General features: G+C 41.0%; 1 protein-coding gene across 3 annotated transcripts in view; it reads left to right on the top strand.

Annotated features, from left to right (window-relative positions):
• The window catches only part of ELAVL1 (ELAV like RNA binding protein 1), a 46,096-nt gene extending 20,526 nt beyond the window's left edge, over positions 1 to 25,570 (top strand). The window contains exons 3-7 of one of the 3 annotated variants that reach the window (XM_075723477.1): positions 8,549 to 8,652; positions 9,471 to 9,624; positions 12,941 to 13,166; positions 14,723 to 14,725; positions 24,085 to 25,570. In XM_075723477.1, coding sequence (XP_075579592.1) covers positions 8,549 to 8,652; positions 9,471 to 9,624; positions 12,941 to 13,166; positions 14,723 to 14,725; positions 24,085 to 24,409 — 812 coding nt within the window. In that variant the 3' untranslated portion in view covers positions 24,410 to 25,570. Of the gene's footprint in view, positions 1 to 8,548; positions 8,653 to 9,470; positions 9,625 to 12,940; positions 13,167 to 14,722; positions 14,726 to 22,639; positions 23,076 to 24,084 lie in introns of those variants that run through there. The other 2 variants (XM_075723476.1, XM_075723478.1) reach the window with 2 other exon arrangements.
• Positions 25,571 to 25,848: the final 278 nt, after the last annotated feature.

The raw sequence follows: 25,848 nt of genomic DNA, 5'->3' as shown, positions 1-25,848 counted from the left end.
TTTAAATATTGTGGAGATAGTGAGATCCCTGGAAGCTGTCTCTGAGCTGGGGTAAAGAACTGACTTATGTCAAGTTAGCTTTGTAGGTTTTGACTTTTTTCTGAAGAAGTGTCCGTTTGAATTGCTTGTAGTCATCTTTGTTTCAAGGCAAATGCCATTTATTTTGCAAATGGAGGAGAGGCCTCTTTATTTGTAATTCATAATGTTTTTCTGAATTGTTTGAAGGTCAGGCTTTCCAAACCTGTTAAATGTGTTTACCCTTAAACATCCATAAATGAGACTATTCATCATTTGCCATGGAACAGAAAGCGGCTTGTGTCCTGGTTTATAAAGCCAAATGAAGCAGTGGGGACACATTCTGTATTTGAAAATTATTATCAGTAAAACTAGATATTATTTTCTTTGTTTCCTTTCTAGTTCTTTTCTGTTGCAATCAAAAGTCTTTTCAGTAAGACCTGCCAGTTTTAAGTCTTAAGCAGAAGCAGGAACTGGCCTAGATAGCAATCTGTGTCTTAGTCATAGAAACTGTAATAAAGCTGAATTCAGTTACTGTGGAAGAAAGGTAGTGAGCTGTTGCATTGACACTGACCACAGAGGCATTTAAAGGACAAATCTCGTGGAAATGCTTAAATATAAACCTAAGCTTTCGGCTTTGTACTCTAAAGCGTATAAAGTGTAAGTGGAGCATGGTGCAGTGATTCCTGGTGTAGTGTTGGTCTGACCAGTCCAGCCTCACAGCAGGGCAGTGCTTCCCAGGTGTCTTACCAGATTAGGCACAAGACCAGACTACCTGGCTAGGCTGAGCCTTGCCCCCAGCCTGACACAAACATGATTATACGGGATTTCTGCAGTGCTGTCTCGGTGTTTTCATGACTAATTAGAGTTTTAGACAGCATTTATGACTAAACTGGAGGTGAAGCAGAACGGTAAAAAGTAACTCAGAATGATAAATTGTAGCTTCAATTCAGTTATTCTAAAAACTTGCTTCCATTTTCCAAAATCTATATAAAAGACTGTAGAATTTTTTTTTTTTTTTTGTGGCAAAGTGAAAGTGATTTTTAAGATTAATGTGCTACTTCAGTACCTGTACTAAAACTACTGTACTTAGTTCTGTCTCAAGCAATGTGTTTTCTAGTTTTCTGGGACTTACTGTGGTCACCATGGTATAAGTGGGAAAGAACTGGGTGAGTTTCAGAGAAGCAAGGCAACTTCTCAGTGTCGCTGATGAAGCCAGGTGTAAGGACATTGATGAAGAATGGAGCACTGGCTACTTGGGGACTGGATCAGGAGAAAAGTTTTGGTTCAGGCTGTGGGTTTTAGCTTCAGATTCATGTGTTTTCAGAGTAGCTGAGGTGCATCACTTATATCTTTAGTGAAGGACTGAGTGTAGGGGTTGTTCTCTGTATTTTCAAAAATATACTGTGAGCTATGTGGTAGACTACTAATATAGAATCACTTCTATGTTGTGATGATAGGGTTTGATCAGCATAGACTTGTAATGGAAAATCATGCCCTTCTACTGTTAGTTTTGAAGATCAGTGATTAGCTACTTGAGATGTTTGTTCACATCCAAAAATACGTTTTGACAAAAATCCTTCAAGAAGCTGCTTTCTTTTCATACTGTAAGGTGTCCTTACAGAAAAAGAAAACAAGAACTGCCAAGGGGCTAACAAATAGCAACTGCTGGTCCACAAAGTTGAGTTAAGCAGTGCATGTAGAACATGTCAGGTTCTGAAGTTGGATTTAGAGTATTGAAGTGAAAAAGTGGTTTACAGTTATGATTTGGAGCAGATTTAACATTGGGCTGAAGGACATAAGGAAGAGCTGGAAACCGGCATCATCTCCTGAGACCAGTGGCCAAAAAATGACAGAAGAAAACTAGTGGAAACCTACAGAAATGAGTTTTCATTCAATTAAAAATAGACTGTGAGAGTGGATGCTTCCAAAAATGTGTGACAGACTGAAAACTGGCAGAGTCTGGGTTGCTAGCCATGTAGCAGTTTTGGTAATTTCAGGCTTTGGTTTAAGGACTGCACTAGAAATAAACTCAAAATTTAGAAATGGTTCCATGAATGGGAGAAGTGTGATTCTTTACCTTCTCTAAACATTTCATTAATATTTAATTCTGTTGCATCCCTGCTTAGATGAAGTATGCATGCAGGCTGTCTTAATACAAAAAGACCTTGTTCTGTGGAACTGGAAGAACCTCAGATTAAGTGTTGAGTTCCTCGTTCTGTCATTTGGGATCATAGGATGGTGCAGTTTTAAGGGACATTAGTCCAGCCTCCTGCTCAGAGCAGAGTCAGCTGTGAGGTCAGACCAGGTTACTCAGGACTTTATCCTGTCTGGTTTTGTAAACTTCCACATGCTCCAGTTCCCTGAGCATCTTGGAGGCCCTTTGCTGAGCTCACTCCAGTTTATCAATGTCTTTCCTGTTTTGGGGGAATTAAAAATTGGATGCAGTATTCTAGGTGTGGTCTAGTGAGCGTTGAGTAAAGGGGGATGATCTCTTCCTTCTGTCTTCTGGCTGTACTTCTGTTAGTACAATGCAGGATGCTGTTAACCTCTCTCATAGTGCACCGCTGGCTCATGCTCGCCTTGCCTTATACCATGATTTCCAGGTCCTTCTCCATGGCACTTGCTGGAGAGCAGCTCTAAGTCTGCCCTGTTGCCAGGGTTTCTTCCTTCCCACGATCAGGACTTTGCGTTTGTTCTCGCTGCATTTCATAAGGTGCCTGTTGGTCCATTCCTTCAGGGTATTTAGGCCCCTCTGGGTAGCAGCCCTGCCCTCCAGCGAGTGGCAGGTTCCTTCCAACCTGGTGTCATCTCCAGTCTGGTGAGAGCACATTCCCATCACCTCCTCCAGGTCATGGATAAAACAGCAGGTCCCAGGATAGATCCCTGCAAAACTCTACTTGTTGCAGGCATATATGTAGAGTTGGGGATTTTTTTTTTTTTTTTTTTGTCTCTCTTTGAAGATGGATGCAGCATTTGCCTTCCTGCAGCTGTCGGGCACCTCTTCTAATTTCCGTGACTGTTCAAAGATGACAAGAGACCAGTTTTGGCCAGGACACGAGCCTGGTGTCTCACCACACTTAAAAAGAGCCCATCTTGTCCCATGGACTTGTATGAGCCAAGTTCTCTCAACCAATCAGTCCCTGATTTGATTTTCATCCTCTGGTCCTCCTCCTTGAACTCTTGTGCTAAGTGCAGAGGCCTGTTAGACTTGGTCAGCGAAGAGTGAGGCAAAGAGGGCATCGTGTGCTCTCACAAAATCACACACGCTGTTCAGCAGCTGTCCAATGTTTACCTTTTTCACCTTTGTACTGTAGAGACAGCAGCAGAAGCTTTTCTTGTTACCCTTGATGATATTTTTTTGTTTGTTTGCATTCCTTTCAATTCTCCACTGCAGTTGAGTTCTGGCTTTCCTGAGACTGAGTGGACAGTGTTTCTAAATTCCTCCTTTTGTAGGCTGACACTTCTTCCATCTCTGTGTGCCGCCTGTTTGCATTGGAGCTCTGCCACGAGTTCCCTGCTTAGCCAGGCTGCTCTGCTGACACATCTGCTTGTTCTCCTGGGTGTTAGGATGTTGGGAAACAAAAGATGCTGTATGCATAGTGTTGACTCGTCTCGGGGGGTTAGAATATAGCCTCTTGATCGCTTGCTCTGCCAGTCCTACCTTGCTGCACTTCTGCACGGGCATAACCCTTCTCTTGGGTTTGATGCAAGGGTGCTTGCATTTTTCTCAGGGTTGATGTGATTATGTATCTCCAGCTATACAATAGTCTAACTGTGCTAAAGAAAGCACACACAAGGCACATCTGAGCACTTTTAATCTGTTCTTATCCTCTGAGACGCCAGAGTCACCGCTTTGAATTCCGCTTTTTCAGCACATTGATGTCTGGTATTTGGACGTGGTATTTCTTGATGCATTTGTACATATTTAAGCTATCTGGTTATCACTCACAGCATATTCTTGTAAAGCCAAACAAACGAAAAAAAAACAAACCTAACTCTTTTCCTGAGATGCCGCATCCTTCCACGAGGAGCTGTTCCATCCTTCTGTGTTATTTACTTGGGCTTTTTTAATATAACTCAAAGCACTGTTTCCCAGTTCGGAGAGCAAATTCTAAACGAAAATGCCTTCATACTGAGGTGCTCTGACATAACAAGAGCCAGGTTTAAATTTAGGTTTTCTTGAGAAGGATAGGATGGGGAGAATCTTTGTTAGCTCCTTGCGGGGGGGCAGCTAGTCTGTAGTGAAGTGGAAAATAAATACTAGCTCTGGTCTCATATTAGACTCCCCAGTGAAACTGGAGTTGTCAGTCAGTAGCAGGAGGGGAATAAGAAACAAGCAAGTAACTGAAGCAGTGCGTCTCAGGGAGCTGGGAAAGGAAGCAAGGACATGGACAGAAAACCAAGTGATGCACAGAAAGCAAATGAGTGCCCTCTTTCATGAAAGGGCTTTTTATCATGGAAACAAAACTAGATTCTTTCTGCTGAAGGAGTATAGTAGTTTGCTTAAAACTAGGTTTTATGGTCACTTTGTTAATTATTCATCCAGATAAGGACCTACTTGTTTCTTTTTTTTCTCTTTGTCTCTTGAGTAGATTTGCATTTTTGTATATGCAAACTTTTTAAAAGTTTTTTTAAAAGGTTTTTTAATTACTATCCACTAAAATAGTTTGAAAACGGTTACAGTACTGCCTTGTTTTGTACGATGGGTTTCTAGCAGGCTCTTAACATCATCATGATAAAGCAAATAACTTGTCTCTTTGCCTGGGATAAACACTTGACATAAATCATAAGGAATCGGCATTTACACAGCATTATATATTTTCTGGCATGCCCTAAAAGGAAGGTAGTTCATACTGTTTAGGAGGAGGGAATATGGAGTAAAACTGAAGCAGAAAGTATTCCTGAAGAGTGATCTGTCAGGGGAACGGTGGAACGTGCCTCTTACATATGACAGTCCCATCACTGCTGGATATCCTAGCCTGTTTAGAGGCGAAAACTAGTGACTGAACAGCAGGAGGTGGCTGAGACTGATGGTATTAAGTATTTAGAGCAAGATAAGTTAATACATGTTGTCAATTTTGCGTGGCTTGGCTTTTTTTTAGCACTGAAGGACTGTAAAGTCATGTTACACTGATGTAATTTAAAGATGGTAAGTGTAGTCTAAGAGGGAAGGTCTGTATTCTAGTTTGTTGTAGAGAAAGATAGGTAATTGATATTTTCTTGTCTAGTGGCAGGTAAAACTTAACAGGACTATAATTTCTGGGGTTTAGTATGAATGTATTGTCAAATGCATACAGTGAATATGAGAAACTCTGGTAACTGTTGTAATCCTGCCACTTTTCAGAGCCTTCTTTTTTTAATCTGTGTTTGTTTCTGTCAACCCCATTATGTCCCTGCTCTCTTTTCCCAGGGCTTTCAAACCCTTTGATAAGGAATAGTCATTGAGCAACCTGTATAAAATCAAAGTGGAGAAGGTGCAGAATTTTGCTCAGACAAAAACAGTAAAGAAGGGCAAGGGGATATAGTCACTGCTTGTGCATACTTTGGGGAACAGACACTTGGAAGGATGTGTGTGTAAGCTCAAGGACAGTATTTGCACAAGAACGAGTGGATACGGAGTATGAAGACCTGCATTTAGAAAAGGAGAGCATTGGAGGGAGTTTGTAGAACATGCTTTCAATCAGAGTGCCTGGGACAAAAATCTAACTGCTTTTAATGTGAAGCTTGCTTATGTTTTCGAGAAAGGGAATACGTACGGTTTGTGATTACAGGGACTGGACCCAGATCACGCGATCCCTTTTGGTCCTGTGTGTCCATGCGTGCTGTTACTTACATACAGGATAAAACCAAAACTAAGTAGCTTAATCTTCCTTGTCACTGATCTCAAACAGCGCATAAACATAACCTGTCTGATGCTTTGCAGGAAAGCCGCTGGGTAAGTAACGCTTGGCTGCCTACTGTGTTACCTGGGAACTTGCTGCAAGAAAACAGGGAAGGATACTCACTCGCGCTGGTCATAGGCTAAGCCCCTGGTCTCCATGACTCGGAGTACTAAAGATAGCTTAAAAAATGTATACGGTGTGGAATCCCACTCTTTGTCCCCTGCCAGCAGAATATAGTCACCCCCTCCCCAGTGCAGCGTCCACCTGGGCAGTGACGGCCCTGGCTGCCAGGGCTCAGTGGTTCAGGCTCAGAGGGCTTAGTCTTGTTGAAGTCTGTTTCCCTGGCCTTTAAGGGCCCGTTTCCATAAACTTTATTAGGACGTGGTTCTATTCAGTAGTTTGCTGGAATATTCATGTTTATATGGCTTTTGGGACAGACTGAAAATACCTATAAAGCAGCTGGTACTCTGAGCCTTCTGACTGGGTGCTGGCATGCTGTACCTGTGAAGGGAGTCGGATTCTGCCCTCCCTCTTAGGAGGGGAAAAAGTCATTGCCTACTGTCTGCATGATATTTGTTCCCTCTCAAGTTTATCTTTGTTTTCTTGGTCACATTCTGGAGAAATAAGCCAGGGTCCAGGTGCTAAACATTTTCCTCATGGTTAAATTACTCATGTTCTTAATGAGGGGAAAAGAATCTCAGTAGGTAAGTGATTGGATCAAACAGATTTGATCTAAATGATTGACCATCTCTGACTAATAAAACAGAAAATGAACGTTACAAAGAAATCGACAAAAAACATGCTGTAGGTACATGTAAGATATGTCTGCAAAATCCTGAGCAATGTTATCTGTAGATCTTTAAAGGATAAAGGTGCAGGAGCTGGTGTCTAAGATTTTCTTTTATTGCATTTATTTGTTTCCTGTGCAGAGTTAAATCCTACTTGGTTATCGAAGAGTGGTTTGCTATTACAGCTGTGGAGAAGCGTCTGGCCTCATGCGAGTTTGATCTCTGCTAGTGAGATGTTTTAACACTAGGTCTGTAAGAGAACAGGGTATTGGCCCTGTACAAGGGTTGAACACAAAGGGGATCTGGCTTCTTTAAGAGCCTTAGCAGACAGTAAAAATTAACTGGGACTGTTCATACAGAGTGTATTAGGAAACAGGCAGCGACATTATTTGCCTTTAGATGAGTTACTGGTCTCTTACAGTTCACAACAAAGCAGACAGACACAGAGGATGTGCCGGGAGTTGTGCTGTTGCAGTTGTTCCGCAGTCAATCTGCCATGCGAGCTGTTGTAATAACACTGTGAGGGTTATTGGGAGCTTGCTTCCACCCCTTGTGGCGTTTAGACTCATAGGCCTCAATTCCTTCAGTAGACCGGTGATTCTTTTTTCAGTAGACGGAGCTATTCTGCAGTGTCTGTTACAGCCCTTTTTTTTTTTTTTTTTTTTTTCAGTTTCTCTGACATTTTGAGCTAGGATAATCACCATTTGACTCTTCTTTCTTTTGGGGGGAGGTGTATTTGGTGTTCTGAAATGTCTAGAAAGCGTAAGAAAACTTCCTTGCCAGCTAAGGCTATTGCAGGGCCATGCTGTGTGATTTTAAAAAAGGGCTATATTTCAGAAGGGAATCCTCTACTATAACCATTAGCTGTGTCTTCTAGTGTTCTCAAGCCTAACAACAAAGCTTAACAATAACTTAAAAATAGTATATTGTTAAAGTAAAATAGCACATTCTTCTATGCATGCTTACACTTTTCTGTAAAAAAAACCCCATAGATCTGGCTGAGACAAGGAGAAGTGGTCTGAAAAAGCTGTGTCTTTTATTGAATGGGAGTTGCTTTATTGCACTGAGACAGCCTTGAAAGTATTTTAGTTATTTTTAGGTCTACAGTGATAAGAGCCTATAATTTTGGGGAAAGTGCAACCCAAAATGATCTTAGTATGTAGTGTTATAATTGATAGTAGCATCTGTGGAGGTTGGAGATAGAAGCAGAACAAATAAAAATCCAAATAAATATGCTTTGCCTTAAATGTTTTAAAGATTTGTATTACTATTCTCATATTCTTTTGTAAGAGTTAAGATTAAACTTAAAAGTAATAGTACATGAATTGTTTGCTTTAAAGAGAATTTTTCACACTTCAGTTTCATCCTGTGTTTGGGAGACTTACTGCTCATTGGCTGTATGAATGTATAAAGGATTGAAAACTTCTTTTTCCCTCTTGTCTCCAGGAGTGAAGGTTGGAATAGCTACGCAGGAATGAGTAGCCTGATGATTTCTTACCCAGCAGTTCATCTGTTGACACTTTCTCACTTTCTGCTCTTTATCTACAAGAGTTTGTACTTAAGAATTTTGTTAAATTCTTGCCTTTGTTCCACACTCATTAAGTTTACAAGACTGTTCAGAGTCGGTATCTTAGTCTTGAATTTCCTACTGTTGATGGATCATCTGCAGCTGTCTGACACAACGCTGTCCTTGAAGGCAGTGGGATGTCCAAAGTAGCAAATGAAAGATCTTTGAGTTACTTCATATGATGTATGTCACCCTTGAGAAACTTTTTTGGCTTATTTAAGTATTTCCTTTAATTTTGATGGTGATAACTTTCTTTTTGTTAGGATTAATTTAAAAAATGTTCTTCCATGTAGGACACAGCTTAGGCTATGGCTTTGTGAACTACGTTACTGCAAAAGATGCTGAAAGAGCAATAAATACACTGAATGGCCTCAGACTTCAGTCAAAAACTATCAAGGTAGGATGTCTATATTTTTTCCATCATCTGTGAAAGTGGCATTCTAATAAACTTCATTCTGGTGGTAAGGCGTGTGTGCTCTCCAACTGCAAGAAAGGCAGAATCTGGGAGAATAGTAGTAAAGTGAGCTGTTAAGCCTCTTGGGTTTTGTAACAGCTTTGTATTCAAAGATTCCCTTTTTTTTCATTCCCACCATTTTTACAGCAGTAGGTGGGATCATTCCAAATTGTTGCCAGACTTTTGAACTCACATATATCTCAGATACTTGATGATCTCTATTTTAAAACGTGTTAATACACATGCATTCCTTTTCCAAAATAACAGCTAGTACTGTATGTGTAGGAAATCACACCTGCTTAGGTGATATTTGTAACTTTATCTAGTAGCAGAAATTAAGATAGAAAACTGCACTCCAGCTGGTAAAATCTTTTTATGAGGCTTTAAAAAATATACTGACAGCACAAGTTCTTGGTGTGGTCTGTGGTTACTGACAGGTCCGGTATTCAAGTCAGGAACTTCAGACAGGGATTCTTCAACGTAGCAAATGTGTTTGGAAGCATTGGTATTAGTCCACTGGTGTTTCTTTATAGCAATGCCACTATATTCTTTACCTGTTGGATAAGCCGAAAATGAATGGAGTTATATAGGGACATCTGGCAATTTTCCCTTACCTTCTCCCTGTTCTGCTTTTTTGAACTCCAATAAAAATGCCTGCGCTGTTTAGTGGGGAATAAAGGAAAGTGACTCGTGACAAAATAAATTACTCTATCATATTTATACCCTGAACATACCTTTTTTTTTTCTTCTTCTTTTTAAAGGTTTCCTATGCTCGTCCAAGTTCTGAAGTTATCAAGGATGCTAATTTATATATTAGTGGACTACCACGGTCAATGACACAAAAAGATGTAGAAGATATGTTTTCACGTTTTGGACGCATCATCAACTCGCGTGTGCTTGTGGATCAAACTACAGGTGAGTTCTGTTGCACTAGCTTCATAAAACGGAAGTGTACAACATGTTTTACGTTTTTTCAGAGACTGGTAGTTCCTAAACTAAATTAGACTTTCACAAACTACCATGACATCTGGTGTCAACCACTGAAATGATTTTAATGGGATATCCTTTCCCAATAATTTTTTTAAAACACAGAATGACTTACGCTGCCTCCGTCACTAGCTTACAATCTAAACCTTGTATCATATTTTATGTTCTTATTGTCAGTTTTACCAAGCCGAGCTTCTGGTTTGTCAAATCTACTCTCTTGCTATGACACTTGATACTACTGTAGTGCAGTGTGCTTCTGGGCAATGTTTGTAATCTGGAGTGCTAATGTTACCTTTACTTTACACAAATGCAACTTAACCACAGGTAAATTCCAGGCCATAGTTATACATTAAAAAGCAAAACAATAATGTGTTTTGTCTTTTATACCAACTTTGGACTCACTCACACAATTTCTTCATATTTTAAAACATTTGAGGTATCTTACAGTCCTCTGTGGTTACTGCTAACCAAAAGAATGAACTTAATAAGCTTAGAACTACCCCCTTGAATTTTCTGAATGCATTTTGTTTATAAAAAGAAAATGAGAAAGAAGAGTTGCTTAGTTAAGCACTCAGCTCAGGAGAGACCAAAGTTAAGGATTTCCTTTATAATGTTAATTCTGACTCAGTGTTACAATGTGTTTTCACAGAGTTTTAATTTCTTGCCTAATTATTTCAGGCTGTATAACTGAAGAGTATGGCTTATCCTGTAACCTTAGGCGTTCTGTGGGGTTTTTTTGTGTTTTGTTTTGTGGGTTGTTTTTTTTTCCCAGTAGCCCATATGTCACGTATGAATTTGGAGAGAACTTCTACAAATACGCTTTTTCATTGATTATGCATGTGCTATGTTAGAAGAGAAGATAATCTAATTCTAGCAATTGTACATTTAACATTTATATACGGTAGTATGTATATTTATACACAGTAGTTAAGCAGCAACTTTCATGCTCTTTGAGGAATCTACTGTCGTTTAGAGTAGGCCATCAGCAGCTTTTGGTGGGATTAATCTGACTAAATGCTAAAGTCTACAATGTTAAGTATCTCCATTAGAGCTAGCTGCTTGGGTAGGCATCTGCTTTTAAGTGTTTTGATTTGGCCAGACTGCACTGTAAATGCGATTGTGCATAAAAGAAAGCTGAGGTGACTAGATGAGATCGGGATACTGACATTGTAGACACTTCGATGTTGAGCAAGGAAAATCCTATCCTTCCTTTCCTAGAGAGGATTCATTTTGTCCAACCTTGATATCTGCATGGTTCTGTCTCTAGAGCTAGTTATCTAGGCGACAGCTACAGGTGGAAGCGAGAAAAAGACCTCTAGAGCACAGAAAACTTATTAATATGTGTCCAAAACAGTCATCCTTCTCTGGCTGCCAGTGGAGTATAGATAGCTAGCATCTGTCTTTGACAGAGCTATCAAATGAGATGACAGAAGTCATACAATTAAAATCTCTCCTGGAACAATATAGTTTTCATTGAGTGTGCTGAGGCATGATGCTGTCGAATTCAGTGTCATCTCAGAATAAACCACTTGCTTTCAAATAACCTTAAGACTGTATTGTTTGAAGAATGTATTCTGTTTACATTATGAAGTTTAACGCATGCACAGCCTAAGTTTCTTTTCACTTCAAGAATTTAGCCATGCCTTGGCTTTAAAACCTGCGTTTCATATCTTGATCTAGTCCAAGTTAGGACAAATGCTAATTTGAGCTTTTAGATGCACCCTCTCAGCAGAGGTTGTTCTCTAGCTTTTGAGAATTAATCCATTTCAAAATATGCTTTCTACAATATTTATATTTTTAAATGAACACTAAGATAGATCAAGTGGGAAGTGCTAAGTTGAACAGCGTGGAAGTGGAGAAGAAGTAACAGTATGTTTGGCTCTGGGATAGTCCTTGCAGACTTCTGGGCAATGCTGCTGTTCTGCGCCTTTCTGGGGTGGGGCATATGCTTCCTCCCAGCACAGAAAGGCTAATCTCAATGGTATTGGAGCATATAGTGCTGCCAGCTCTAATTTGATGAGCTGATCTAGTTCAGCCTCCTGTTTTGGAAGTAACCAGCAAGAAGTCAAAAAATGGCATAACCTCTTCACAGGTTGACTGCTTTCCAGATCACTCTAGAAACCACCGGCTGCACAGTTGGTGCTAGCCATCTCCCACCGTTGTTCTGCAGTTCTTTTCTTCAAAAAATACAGTGACTTAGGAAAACAGCCTTTCTCTGTGTGGCTTTGCACACTTAACAACATGCAGTAAACAAGATGAGTTGTTATTTATGGAAGTTCTCCCAGTGCCCCAGATGAAAATACGCCTTTCCTAGAGACCATTCTATGGGTAGTTGCAGGGGTTGGATTCCCTCTTGCTGCATGCACAGGGTTTTGTCGTGCTGCATTTCCATCTGTGAAATACAGGAAATAATGTTCAATTGTTATAAACAACTTCGTGATTTATGATAAGCTTAAACAACCTCTGAAACTGTCTTTGAAGATTGCCCTATATGGGTGGGGGGAGAGGTCTCATAACTTTTACCTCGGTCAGAAGAGTAACAGCATCCAGTGGCTGGGGTCTGGAACTACTTAAAAAAAAAAAAAAAGATGCAAATGTTTAACAGCAGTGTAATTGTTTCAGTACAGTTACGAAGAGGTAATTCTTAATGGGTTTTTAATGAATTAAAAATAAGGTATGTGAGAGCTAGAAATAATGGCTGTGATGTAGATGAAATTGTGATCTCTTCATTACACAAGCTTAAACTACTTTAGCAGAGTTAGACCTTCATGCCCTCATCTATGAACCAGAGCGTGTTTTCAGTGTGGAAAACTGAAAACATTTGGAAAAATCAGTGCCAATTTTGTGTTTGCAGATGCTTTTTAGTGATAAAATAATCAAAGCTAAGGGGTTTTGTTTTGTTGTTTATTTTTTTTGTGGAATTCATTTCAAATGTTGGGAGGTTTTTTTTGTTAATGGAAATGGCAGTTGGTGATGGATTTCATGGAATTCTACCACACTGGATTATTTTTTAAGTGTTTTGGTCACTGTGGTCGTTATAGCTGAAATGAATGTGTTAATTTGTCTTTTGTTTCTTAATTTTGTACTTTATCCTCTAGCTGCTGAAGAAACATTAGTAAATGTAGAGAACTTGAAAGCTGTGACCGTAGAAATATTTAACTTTTTCCGTTTTTTGCTTTCAAAGTTATTTTGAGTTTATCCTGAACTTCAATTTTTTATTTTTTTTTATTGGTTTGGTTAAAAGGTTTGTCCAGAGGGGTCGCATTTATCCGGTTTGACAAAAGGTCAGAAGCAGAAGAGGCAATTACAAATTTCAATGGTCACAAACCCCCAGGTTCCTCCGAACCCATTACAGTGAAGTTTGCAGCCAATCCTAACCAGAACAAAAATGTGGCACTGTTATCGCAGCTGTGTCATTCACCAGCTAGACGGTTTGGAGGGCCAGTGCATCACCAGGCGCAAAGATTCAGGTAGGTTAGGAAGAACAATGCATTTAAGGCTGTACTACTATTCCCGTGTCCATCTAGGAAACTGTACTCTTGCAGCTGTGCAGTAATATCTTCATTGCAGCATGTGTGAATGAATACATAGTGCACTATGTCCTGCAGTGTTATGTAAATAAATTGTGTAATTAAAATATGATTAAAGTAAAATCTTACTTGTTAAATTTATATTGAAGTTAATTATGTAAAGGTACATACACTACAGTGTCTGTTTCTACAACTGAATATACAGTGAGATGATAGGAAGTAGCAGATTCCAGATGGGTATTGGTAGATGCCTGTCTCAACAGATCCCCATTCTGTAGTCCGTATCTCTGAATGCAGATATAATTTGGCAACTTAATTAAAGCTCTGAACCATTGGTTCCAGCAGGGAGGTGTCATAGTAAAATAGGAAAACCTTATGTCTGATTAAGAGATTCTGTGGGATTTCTTCCTACATCTTGAGCTGTGCAGTGTTCTGTCTTTCCTTCAGTCCTCATAAGTTCAGTAAGATTATTAAGTAACTGCAACGTATTGTCTGCTTCCAGAGCTGTGGAAGACATTATGTATTTTGCCTTTGAGAATCGCCTTAGTTGCTCTGAATATGAATTGCCTTAGTTGCTTAAAGGAGGGTGTTGATAGTTGGAATGTGCTGTAGAAAACGCATTATATTTGCTGTCTTGCAGACAAGTAATCAGCTTTGTTATGAGAAGTGTTCAGGAGAGTTTCTGAGAGTAGTGTTTCCCTCTGAGAATTTTTTCTCCTGTGAGGTATCCAGTTAGCTCAGCAAAGTTGGACTACAAACTCAAATAGCTTCTTGCAGTACTACTGTTCCAGTATAGCTGTGACCTTTCCATAATGCTTTAGTTTAGCATTTTAAGAACAGTTAGGGGTAATGTGTCTCCAGTGAGAATTAGTACTTTATAGTCATCTGTTGTTTTACAGTAAGGGTGATTGAACAGGTTGCCCAAAGAGACTGTGGAGCGTTCATCCTTGGAGATGCTCAAAACCTGGTTGGAATGGGCCTGCTCTAGGTGCCCCTGCTTTGAGCAGGGAGGTTTACTAGAGGATTTCTGGAGATCCCTGCCAACCTCAGTCGTTCTCTGATTCTTTTAAACTGTAGCCCAGGCAAGTGTAATGCAGGCAGCTCCTCAAACAAGATTTTGTTTCCCTGCAACACTCATCCAGATTTCCACACCCAAACCTTCTCAGCCACACCGAGGAGTGAAATTCTACATTGTTGGCGGTTAGGTGAACTATTAGAAAACTTACACATCTGTCTTTTGTGTCAGCCAGGGCTTTGATGAGTCTTGGTCCTCGTAAAATCTTGAGGCTTATGTCTCACGTTTTCATTCTTGATGTAATTGGACGTTTTCATCGTCATTTGTCCCCTTAAAATTTATAGCAGAATTAAGATGCATCAGAATAAGCAGTACAAATAATATTCACATCCATAATTAAGATACCAAATAACTTTAATACTTTCCTGTAATGATCACTCAGTAATAGTAAAAATGCTTAATGTATTTATGTTAATAGTAGCAGGTGAAACTAAATTTTAATGACCAGTTAGAATCATAGTATCATAGAATCATTTAGGTTGGAAAAGGCCTTTAAGATCATCGATTCCAACCATTAACCTAACACTACCAAGTCCACTACTAAACCATGCCCCTAAGCGCCACATCTACGGTCTTTAATACCTCCAGGGATGGTGACTCAACTACTTCCCTGGGCAGCCTGTTCCAATGCTTGACAACCCTTTTGGTGAAGAAATTTTTCCTAATACCAAATTTAAACCTCCCCTGGTGCAACTGGAGGCTGTTTCCTCTCGTCTTGTCATTTGTTCCTTGGGAAAAAAGACTGACCCCCACCTCACTACCTTTCAGGTAGTTGTAGGGAGTGATACACTCTCCCCTGAGTCTCCTTTTCTCCAAGCTAAACAACCCCAGTTCCCTCAGCTGCTCCTCACAGGACTTGTTCTCTAGACCCTTCACCAGCTTCATTGCTCTTCTTTGGACACACTCCAGCACCTCAATGTTTTTCTTGTACTGAGGGGCCCAAAACTAAACACGGTGTTCCAGGGGCGGCCTCACCAGCGCGGAGTACAGTGGGACAATCACCTCCCTGCTCCTGCTGGCCACACTATTCCTGATACAAGCCAGGATGCTGTTGGCCTTCTTGGCCACCTGGGCACACTGCTGGCTCATGTTCAGCTGGCTGTCAACCAACACCCCCAGGTCCTTTTTGGCCAGGCAGCTTCCCAGCCACTCTTCCCCAAGCCTGTAGCGTTGCATGGGGTTGTTGTGACCCAAGTTCAGGACCCGGCACTTGGCCTTGTTAAACCTCATACAGCTGGCCTCGGCCCATCGGTCCAGCCTGGCCAGATCCCTCTGTAGATCCTTCCTACCCTCAAGCACATCAACACTCCTGCCCAACTTGGTGTCATCTGCAAACCAACGGAGGGTGCACTCGATCCCCTCGTCCAGATCATTTATAAAGATATTAAACAGAACTGGCCCCAATACTGAGCCCTGGGGAACACCACTTGTGACTGTCTGCCAACTGGATTTAACTTCATTCACCACAACTCTTTGGGCCTGGCCATCCAGCCATTTTTTTTTTACACAGCAAACAGTACACCCATCCAAGCCATGAGCAGCCAGTTTCTCCAGGAGAATGCTGTGGGAAATGGTGTCAAAGGCTTTACTAAAGTCTAGGTAGACAACATCCACAGCCTTTCCTCATCCACTAAGTGGGTCACTGTGTCATAGAAGGAGATCAGGTTAGTCAAGCAGGACCTGCCTTTCATAAACCCGTGCTGACTGGGCATGATCACCTCGTTGTCCTGTATGTGCCACATGATGGCACTCAAGATGATCTGCTCCATAACCTTCCCCTTGCACTGAGGTCAGACTGACAGGCCTGTAGTTCCCTGGATCCTCCTTCCGGCCCTTCTTGTAGATGGGTGTCTTGTTTGCTAACCTCCAGTCAAGTGGGACTTCCCCGGTTAGCCAGGACTGCTGATAAATGATGGAAAGTGGCTTGGTGAGCACTTCTGCCAGCTCCCTGAGTACCCTTGGGCAGATCCCATCCGGCCCCATGGACTTGTGTGTGTCTAAGTGGTGTAGCAGATCGCTAAACATTTCCCCTTGGATTATGGGGGCTTCATTCCGCTCCCCATCCCCGTCTTCCAGCTCAGGGTGCTGGACACCTAGAGAACAACTGGTCTTACTATTAAAGACTGAGGCAAAGAAGGCATTAAGTACCTCAGCCTTTTCCTCATCCTTTGTCACTACGTTTCACCCTGCATCCAATAAAGGATGGAGATTTTCTTTAGCCCTCCTTTTGTTGCCAATGTACTTATAGAAACACTTTTTATTGTCTTTTATGGCAGTAGCCACTTAACTTCTAGTTGGGCTTTGGCCCTTCTAATTTTTGACCTGTATAACCTCATGACATCCTTGTAGTCCTCCTGAGTTGCATGCCCCTTCTTCTGAAGGTCATAAACTCTCCTTTTTTTCCTGAGTTCCAGCCAAAGCTCTGTGTTCAGCCAGGCTGGTCGTCTTTGCCACTGGCTCATCTTTCAGCACAGGGGGACAGCCTGCTCCTGCACCTTTAAGGTTTCCTTCTTGAAGAATGTCCAGCCTTCTTGGACTCCTTTGCCCTTCAGGACTGCCTCCCAAGGGACTCTGTCAACCAGGCCCCTAAACAGGCCAAAGTCTGCCCTCTGGAAGTCGAAGGTGGTAGTTCTGCTAACCCCCTTCCTTACTTCTCTGAGAATCGAAAACTATATCATTTCATGATCATTGTGCCCAAGACAGCCTCACATCATCCAGAAGTCCTTCTGTGTTCGCAAACAACAGGTCCAGCGGGTGCCTTCCCTAGTTGGCACCCTCACCAGGTGCGTCAGGAAGTTATGTTCCATGCACTCTAGGACCCTCCTAGACTGTTTCCTCTCTGCTGTATTGTATTTTTGGCAGACGTCTGGTAAGTTGAAGTACCCCACGAGAACATGGGCTAGTGATCATTATAGAATATTTCATCTGTCTCTTTGTCCTGGTTGGGCGGTCTATAACAGACTCCCACAGCGCTGTTTGCCTTGTTGGCCTTCCCCCTGATTCTGACCCATCAACACTCAACCCTCCCATCACCATCATCAAGCTCTAGACAGTCAAAACACTCCCTCACACACAGGGCTACCCCACCGCCTCTCCTTCCTTGCCTGTCCCTTCTGAAGAGTTTATAGCCATCCAGTGCAGCACTCCAGTTGTGCGAGTCATCCCACCAGGTTTCCATGATGGCACCTGTATCATAGTTTTCCTGCTGCGCAATGGCTTCCAGCTCCTCCTGTTTACTGCCCGTGCTGCGTGCAGTTTGTATAGATGCACTTCAGTTGGGCTATTGATTCCACCACCTTTTTTGAGGAGAAGCCCTAATTCCTATGTGACTGTTCTCAGGTGCTTCCGTGGTTTCTAACACATCAATAACCCTTGCATCTTTGCTGCTACATAGATCTCCATCCCCTGCCTCCACTGAGACGGCAGACCGAAGGATCTCACTAGCACACCGTCCCTCAAACATCGGCATGCTGCCCCCAGGCTTATCTCTAGTGAGCCTGGTTTTATCCCTTTTTCCCCTTCAAATTTAGTTTAAAGTTCTTTCATTGAGCCCTGCTAACTGCTGTGCAAAGATCCTTTTCCCCCTTTGAGACAGGTGTATCCCACCTGTTGCCAGCAGGCCTGGTGTTGTGTAGACTGATCCATGATAAAAAACACCCCAAAATTCTGTTGGTGACACCAGGCTCGGAGCCAGGTATTGGTCAGCTTTCTCTTCCTGTTTCTTCCCTCATCATTCCCTGCAACTGGAAGGGTAGAGGAGAACACTACTTGTGCTCCTGATCCCTTAACCAGGCCCTGAAATCTTTCTTGATTGCCCTCGGACTTCTTGTAGCAACTTCATTGCTGCCTACCTGAAAAATCAATAGCGGATAATAATCTGAGGGCCCTACCAGGGTAGGAAGCTTTCTCTTCACATCTTTAACCTGGGCCCTAGGGGGGCAGCAGACTTCCCTAAGAAGTGGGTCTGGTCTGTTGGGCCTTCTGTTCCCTTCAGACAATGACCTGTCTTTTTTTTTTTTTTTTTCTTTCCCTTCCTCATGGAAGTGGTTTTGACACAGGGTGTAGGGCGACTTAACCTTGGTGACACCTCCAAGCTAGATGAACCATCATCCTCGTTATTGTTCAGTTCCACTTCAGTTTGTTCACTGTTCTGTTATTGTACCATTAAGAGCAGCATTAATGTTATTTGTGTGCATTTCCTATGTTTCTACAGGCATGAGTTTTTACAAGTGGGGGTAAGACAAAAGAAAATGTTCTGTCTCTTTCTGTTCCACTCCTGCTTCTGTGATAACTATGTCCACTCGTCTGTGCCCAGTGCTCATTTATCAACACATTTTGGCCAACTTGTGCTCCTAGTTGTAGGCTTGCTGATGGAGAAAGAGCTGAAGATTTTTAGGTACTATGGATTGGCAGAGGCAGTAATAGAGCAATTCTGGGTTAAGCCATGCTGTTATGAATACGCTGTGGAGACAAGATTCACTGGTTGACTTGAAGACAAGAACTGTCCATCTCTCTTCGTGTCTTGTCACAGACTTGCAAGAACTTTAACACTTATTATAAAACTTCCTTCCCTCAATCTCACGTGCATGCATGCACATATGTACACGTCTGCACAACGCATGGACCATCCCACAGCCCTTCTTATTTTTCTTCCCACCTTTGGTGTTAACTGCAACTCTTTCTAGTGAGTCTTCATTAAAGGATCCTGAACTTAATGAGTTACAATTATTCATACTGTGGTAAAGCTTAGGAACCTTAGCTTGGACTGAGTCTTGTTCGGTTTGTGTAGTGAACCAAACATGATGAAAGGATAATCTGACTTCCAAAGAGCTCACAGTCTGTATAAATTACAGTTGTGGTCTCTGCTATGTAGAGGTTGAATATTTAAACTGACATTTTGATTACACTTCCTCTCATTCTGTCATATCCCTGTAAATCCAGGATTAAGCCTTTAGTATCTCTGATTTGTAATTATTAATTTCCTACCGGTATCACTCAATCCTTTGTTTAATGTTCTGTTAATTCTTTGTAGTTGCTGTGGTATTTGTGGCTCATATCAGGAACTGGTCTTAATGCCTTGTCCCACTGAGAGCTGGGTTGGCCTGCTAGTTCTCAGACATGGCCAAAGCGTGCTCTGTTTCCATCCAGAAGCAATGACCCTGCAGCATGGGATTGTGTTTGGAGAATAGATAAAACATCTGGGGCGAGGGTTTCTTTTGAGTATAAAATTTGTTTACTTAAATTACTTAAACATCTTTAGGTGTTGAACTCTGATGAAATTAAGGAGTTCAGCTCCCGAAGCTTGAGAAGGCTGGCTGAAGTCCCTGGAAGTCCTGTGCTTTTACAGTTCACTAGAGCTTTATGCTAGAAGAATGTTTTTTCAAATCTCGAAAATCTTCCCAGTTTAGCTGGTTTTGCTTTCAGACTTAGTCAGGGTTGGAGCCAGTTCCCACTTATTTTAATGGGCATACTTCTATTGATATCAGAGTCCATGAGCCAGGTCCAAAATGCCTGAAGGGGAATTGTTATTTCTTGATAATTCTTTGATCAAGGGGAAATGCGAGAAGTCTCTAGAGTGTTTAACCCTGTCACTGACATTATTGCTCAGACAGCTCCCACACATCTGTTTTGTTTCACTCCAATGAAGCTGTTTAAATCTTTAACTTTTAAGCCATTTGTAATTTGGATGCAAGTTGTCTCTGAGAATGCCACAGAAGAAAACATTTCATCCAGAGTAGTATTTCATCAAAGTTCTAGAAGAATGCGGTACTGAAACTCCTTATTTTGATTGCTTCTGCTCTCTGATATGTGGCTGTTGGATTTCATACCCTGTTATTTCAGGCTTAAAGCTTGTATCACTGAATACTCAACAAGGCTTGTTTTGTACACAGCAGATCATTCCTATTTGTATCAGGGTATGGGAGAAAAAGTTGCTTCTGGGGAAAACAGTGGACATGACAGCGTAGTTGAACTCCTGCTCTTTGTGGAACTATTCAAAAATGAAAAGATGCCAAGCTCATGCATGAAAGCAACATAGGCTAATAGTACAAATAATACTACTGCTTATTAGCATTAGGTAGGTTGTGGGATTGCTCCCACCTGTGATGCTGTATATAGCTGTTCTCAGATTGCAGTGAAAAGAATTCAGCAAAAAGAATTTATAGGCCTTTCATAGAACTAAAAATAAATTGTTTTAGTTTGAGTGTCACTTCTGAGATTGTCCTCTAGTGTGTTAAAATAATCCCAGAATCTATTAAATGAACCAGTCTGTCTCATAACAGTAGAGCAAAAGGTCATTCATATAAATGAGAAGCCTATAAAGTGAAAAAGATTACAATTAAAAAAAATACTGTGTTCATACTTAATGTTGCAAGATGCTGGACTTTTGAGGTTAGCATGACTTGAAAGAACCATCCATAGATAACGTCTACAGATGCTTAGGGAGGATTGAAAAAGCAGTGTGGAAGAGACAGTATAAAAATAAATGCAACAAAAATGACGACACCAGCAGTTAAGTATGATAACACCGAGATTGTTCAAATTACAGCATTAGTGGAATTTTAAAAAAATTTTCTCTGAACCATCTTGGATCTCTGTGGGCTTTAGTGTTGTTTACCCAAATCAGACATCTTCTAAACATCCTTAATAAGTATAACTACTTAAGAGTCATCTTAAATTTGTGTGGTCAAAATAATCTTTTCCTGTAGGACAAAGAGGTATTATGTGTCAGCTACTCTGTGCCTGGCTACATACAGGCTGTTATCCCAAGCTAACCAAGAGATCTTGTGTCCCTCTTGTCAGGCCTTCGCTCCAGGATAAGCATAGAGATTTATCAGGTCAGCTGAATTGCAGCAGGAGCCTGTTCCACTCACCGTGTGAGTGCTCTCACGCCTACCACACATCCTGCATGATGCTTCCAGGTGGATGCAAGTCTAACCATAAATTTGGCCTTCCACATCGGTCTAATCCTGTACTACACTTACTGTCATTTTTGCCAGTTTCTTTTTTGATGGTTGCTTTTCAACCATCCAGAAGCTTTTGTGAAAGGGTTTTTTTTTTTTTATGTGAACTTGCAAAGTATAGCTTTACTTTAGAATCATGTTACATCTGGGTAGGAGGGATATTATGTGCAAGGTAATATTTCGTATAGTTGTTTTTTTGAAATGTCTTTCCAAGTCTTTTAGGGATGTTTTTACCCTGTGGGTTTGTTTTTGGTTTTTTTTTTTTTAAACCTGTAACATTTTTGTGAGTCAAAGCAGGAAGAGAGGAGAATCTGTTTGAAAATTACTGTATCCAAAGAACAGAGGTACTTGCTATTTTAAATTATTTTGCCTCTAATATGCATTTAGATTTGTTGTCTCCCTGTGTTTAACCCCCAGCTGCTCTTCTACAGGTGTTTCCCGTCCTTGGTGTACTATTGATCTGGGCTTGTGGGCAGAGCCTGAGGCTTTATAGCAAGCATGTTCAGAGCAACACTGACTGCTGGAACCAACATTACGCAATTCTGAGCTTAGTGATTTTCTGCTCCCCATACATGTGAGCAGGAACCCAAGACTGGTGATCTGTTGAGATGAAAACTTTCTAGATATTAAATACATCCTACCAGATCATTACTCAAATGGAAAGAAGCTACAGAGCTGAAGGTGTCTGTCAGAAAAAGTAAGCGTATAAAGCATACAAACACAGGAACATTTTTACATAAAAGCAAAAGAAATAGTAGATATGTCACATAATCATCAGATCACACGAATTAGTGCGTCTAATTCACATTCTGATACTCTTAACTGCTTTTTCAGTTTTACTATAGTACAAGGATTCCCAAACTTGGATTTGCTTGGGGCTGGCCAACAGTGGCAGCGGCAGTGAGTATGTGCAGCACGAGCTCAGGTGTGTCCGCACCGTGCTCTAGGAACACCAGCACCAGGTGGCCAGCGGGGCGGCAGCCAGGCGGAGCCAGCTCGGCTCTGGCTGACTCCAGGCGGTCAGCAGCAGCTAGGGTGTGATGGAGGGGAAGGGGTCTGTACCACCACGACTCCCCCTGCTCGGGTGTCCAAGGAAATGAGCCTGGGGTGGGGGAGATGGTGACTGAGTGGTTCTCTTGTATGAGTGCATCAGCTGAAGTGCCACACTGAACGTGAGCTGACTTCCCCGTGTGTATGCGTGTGCTGCTGCAGCTCTGCTCCCCTTCCTTCTGATACATGTTGCCTTGAGCCCGACCTCCTACGTAGAGACAGCAGCAGCTCCTATCTTTATGCAGGGCAAGAAAAAGTCAGTGGGGAAGTGTTTGGCACTTAATGCAGCGTTCACTGCCCAGACATCCGTTCCCTGTTTTCTCCAGGTCAGCAGAGAATCAGGAACTGCCACCGCCATGTTCTTGGCAGAGAGCAGCACGTGTACCGCTTTTAAGTGGTTTGCATGCCACCAGTGGTACACCACAGTTTGGGAACCCCTGGTATAGTATAATTATATTTCTACAATCACGTGACCTCACATTTTTAAGTAATACATAAGCACAAGGGATCAAATTGAGTTTTTTTTACCTTAACTTTCACATTTCCTGACCTTTGAGTGCTTAGCTGTGCAACCATAATACTGCATTAAAATATTCTGAAGCTTTGAATTTCTGGGATGGAGACCAGAAATAGAATAAAGGGGAATTAGAGATGTGGGTTGTAGGAGAAAAGAAAATAATACAAAGCAAGACATAAAAAGGAGAGGGTTTTTTCCTTTTTGTTATGCATAAATACTGCTGGGGTACTATGCAGGAGGCAGGGTTTAGGAAGAGTGGGTAGGTGATATAAAAAATACAATTCGGTAAGGCAGATAAGTTTTCTTAGTATGAAGTTGGTGTAAAATTAGTAAGAAGAAAACCATACATGCATACTGAAATTGTAAAACTGTATTGAAATGTGTTTGCTGTTTTGATGTTTGAAAGCTACTGCAGTCAGAATATCTGCATAACTGGTATTAAGGAATAAAAACCTGAGATTTAATTCTGTAGCTAGAAATGTGGGGCATCTCAGCTACTGAGAATTGACTGAGGAAGTGCTAATGTTTCCTTAGCTGCCTAATAGCTGTGAGTATGCATGACTGTGGCTTATTTAGTAGCCTGCTGGTATTGGGAATGTTTGCCTGCACCTGCTGCCTTATGGTGGAAAAGGGAGTAGGTTTTGTTCTGTTCCACAGAAAAAGAAATTTAAATTAATACACACAATCTCCACTCCTAAAAACAAAACATCCCTTCCTTCCCCCCCCCCCCCCCCCCCCCCAGCAAAACCCAAAGAAACCCTTTGACTTAAGACTTCCCAACGTGCTATTTTAGAGGCAAGAAAAGGAGGATATGGGATGCAGACTCCTTGAGCGAAATAAGTGGGAGATCCCTGAGGGTGGCTTGAAGCAAGCTGGGGCCTCTGGGGAGGTGTTGCCTGTTACCCACACTGGAGCAATTCTGCGCTGATGCCATGGAGCACTCTTAACAGCCTAGCTGAGTTTCAAAGATTGATCCAGGTCCCCTGTGAAGGTGATCATGTGATCTTTCCTTGCAACTGTTCTGTTGCCTACCTATTTTGAAGGATAGATCCCTATTGATAAGGTAGTTGGAATACTTAACTTTTTTTTCCTGGCAGCTGTCAATTTGATTGTCAATTTGAATGGGGAAACATTTCTTTCTGGCGGTTTTGATGTCCATGTAGAAAATATTCATTCTCAGTTGCTTCCCATTCAAATTAATTTGCTTAATTGAATTGAACTTTTACATGAAATATTGTGCTTTTTATTTGCTAGGTTCTCTCCTATGGGTGTAGATCACATGAGTGGGCTTTCTGGTGTAAATGTTCCAGGAAACGCATCTTCTGGCTGGTGTATCTTCATCTACAACCTTGGTCAAGATGCTGATGAGGGAATCCTCTGGCAGATGTTTGGCCCCTTTGGTGCGGTTACCAATGTGAAAGTTATTCGAGATTTCAACACCAACAAGTGCAAAGGTTTTGGTTTTGTGACCATGACAAACTATGAAGAAGCTGCAATGGCCATAGCAAGTCTTAATGGCTACCGCCTGGGGGACAAAATCTTACAGGTTTCCTTCAAAACCAACAAGTCCCACAAATAACTTGCTCGTGCTTTTTGTATGGAATAGATAATTGAGTGACAGAAGTTGAAACATTTTTGTTAGTGTAAAACTCATTTTGCGCCAATTTTCACAAGTGTTTGTCTTAGTCTAAATGAGAAGTGAAAAAGGTTTTATATTCTGGGATGCAACTGACATGTTCAAATGTTTGAAATCCCACAATGTTAGACCAATTTTAAGTTCCTTTAAGTTATTTCATTTAAAACATGTTAAAAATCCCCTGAAATCTTAAGTAGATTGCATTAACTAGACCCTCTGGATGGTGGTAAAATTGAAGCATGCTTTCACTTATGAGACTAACATTTGTTCCATTGAATGTTGTCTGCAAAAACTGGAATTTTCTGAAAAATATCAGGCTGAATTCATTAATTTTCTTGTTTTTCATGTTATTGTTTTTCCTACCCATTCCCCTGACCTTCTCTACCCTAGTGTCGGTAGTATGGAAGAAAAGTTGAGAAATACTAATGTTTTAGTTGACAGTAAATTGATCAATTAATATTCATGACTACATATATAGTTGAGGATTAGGCTTTTTAAAGTCAAGGTCTTGTAAGTAGTAGCATGCCAGCATAACTTTTAACACCATTGATGAGGTAAGTTGCACACTGAACCAGTGGCCAAGCTGTCAAATTGAAAGGTTTTAGAAACATTACTTTTAAAGCCCACTTTCTAATAGGAATGGACCAAAGAGTTTCAAAGAAACTCCGGGAAGATTTCAGAGTCAAAATGAAACTCCAGAAAGAGAGTGTGAATATATGTTGCTACTTTATCAAACTGAATCTCTTCTGTCCAAATATTTAATGCATGGTGCACTACTTACTGGTACATTATAATGCAGCAAGATACTTATTTTCAAAGATCATTATAGTTTGAATTCCTTTGGTAGTTCTATTTTGTAAAGAAAAACCAGTTATAAACATTTGAGCATTGTATTTCTCGCATCCCTTCTAATGAGTGCTAGATTTTTCTATTTTAATAGGATTTTGTTTTGACAACTAGCTTTACTTATTGAACACTCAGCAGAAAAGTACTTACTACTTGCAAGTTAGATATTAACAAAAACCCCTTTGATTTGTAGATTTAAAGGTTAATCCCCCAAGTTTTCTGCAGACTGCCTTGAAACTTTGAGTTGTTCTGTTTCTGTTAATTTTCTTTTGCTTTTTTGTGTTTTTTGTTTGTTTTTACTTTTGCATTTACGAACATTAAATTTGATTTTGTTTTGCTCAAATTTTGTTTTGTTTTTTATTTTCTGTTATTTTTTTGCTAAGTATTGCACAAAGTGTCCAGCTTTCAAAGAGTGTTGTTTTAAAGAACTGTAGTTCCTCTTTAAGAGTTCTAAGTTACTCCTTTGAGAGATGAGTAGAAGAAAAAGTGTTGTGAAATGAGCACTACAATAAATCTGTCGCACAGAAACTATGTGC

Source organism: Pelecanus crispus, chromosome 20 (genome assembly GCF_030463565.1).
Source record: "Pelecanus crispus isolate bPelCri1 chromosome 20, bPelCri1.pri, whole genome shotgun sequence".
NCBI classification, from domain to species: domain Eukaryota; kingdom Metazoa; phylum Chordata; class Aves; order Pelecaniformes; family Pelecanidae; genus Pelecanus; species Pelecanus crispus.
The sequence above is the reverse complement of the archived record's forward strand: the minus strand, read 5'-3'. Positions and strand labels throughout refer to the sequence as shown.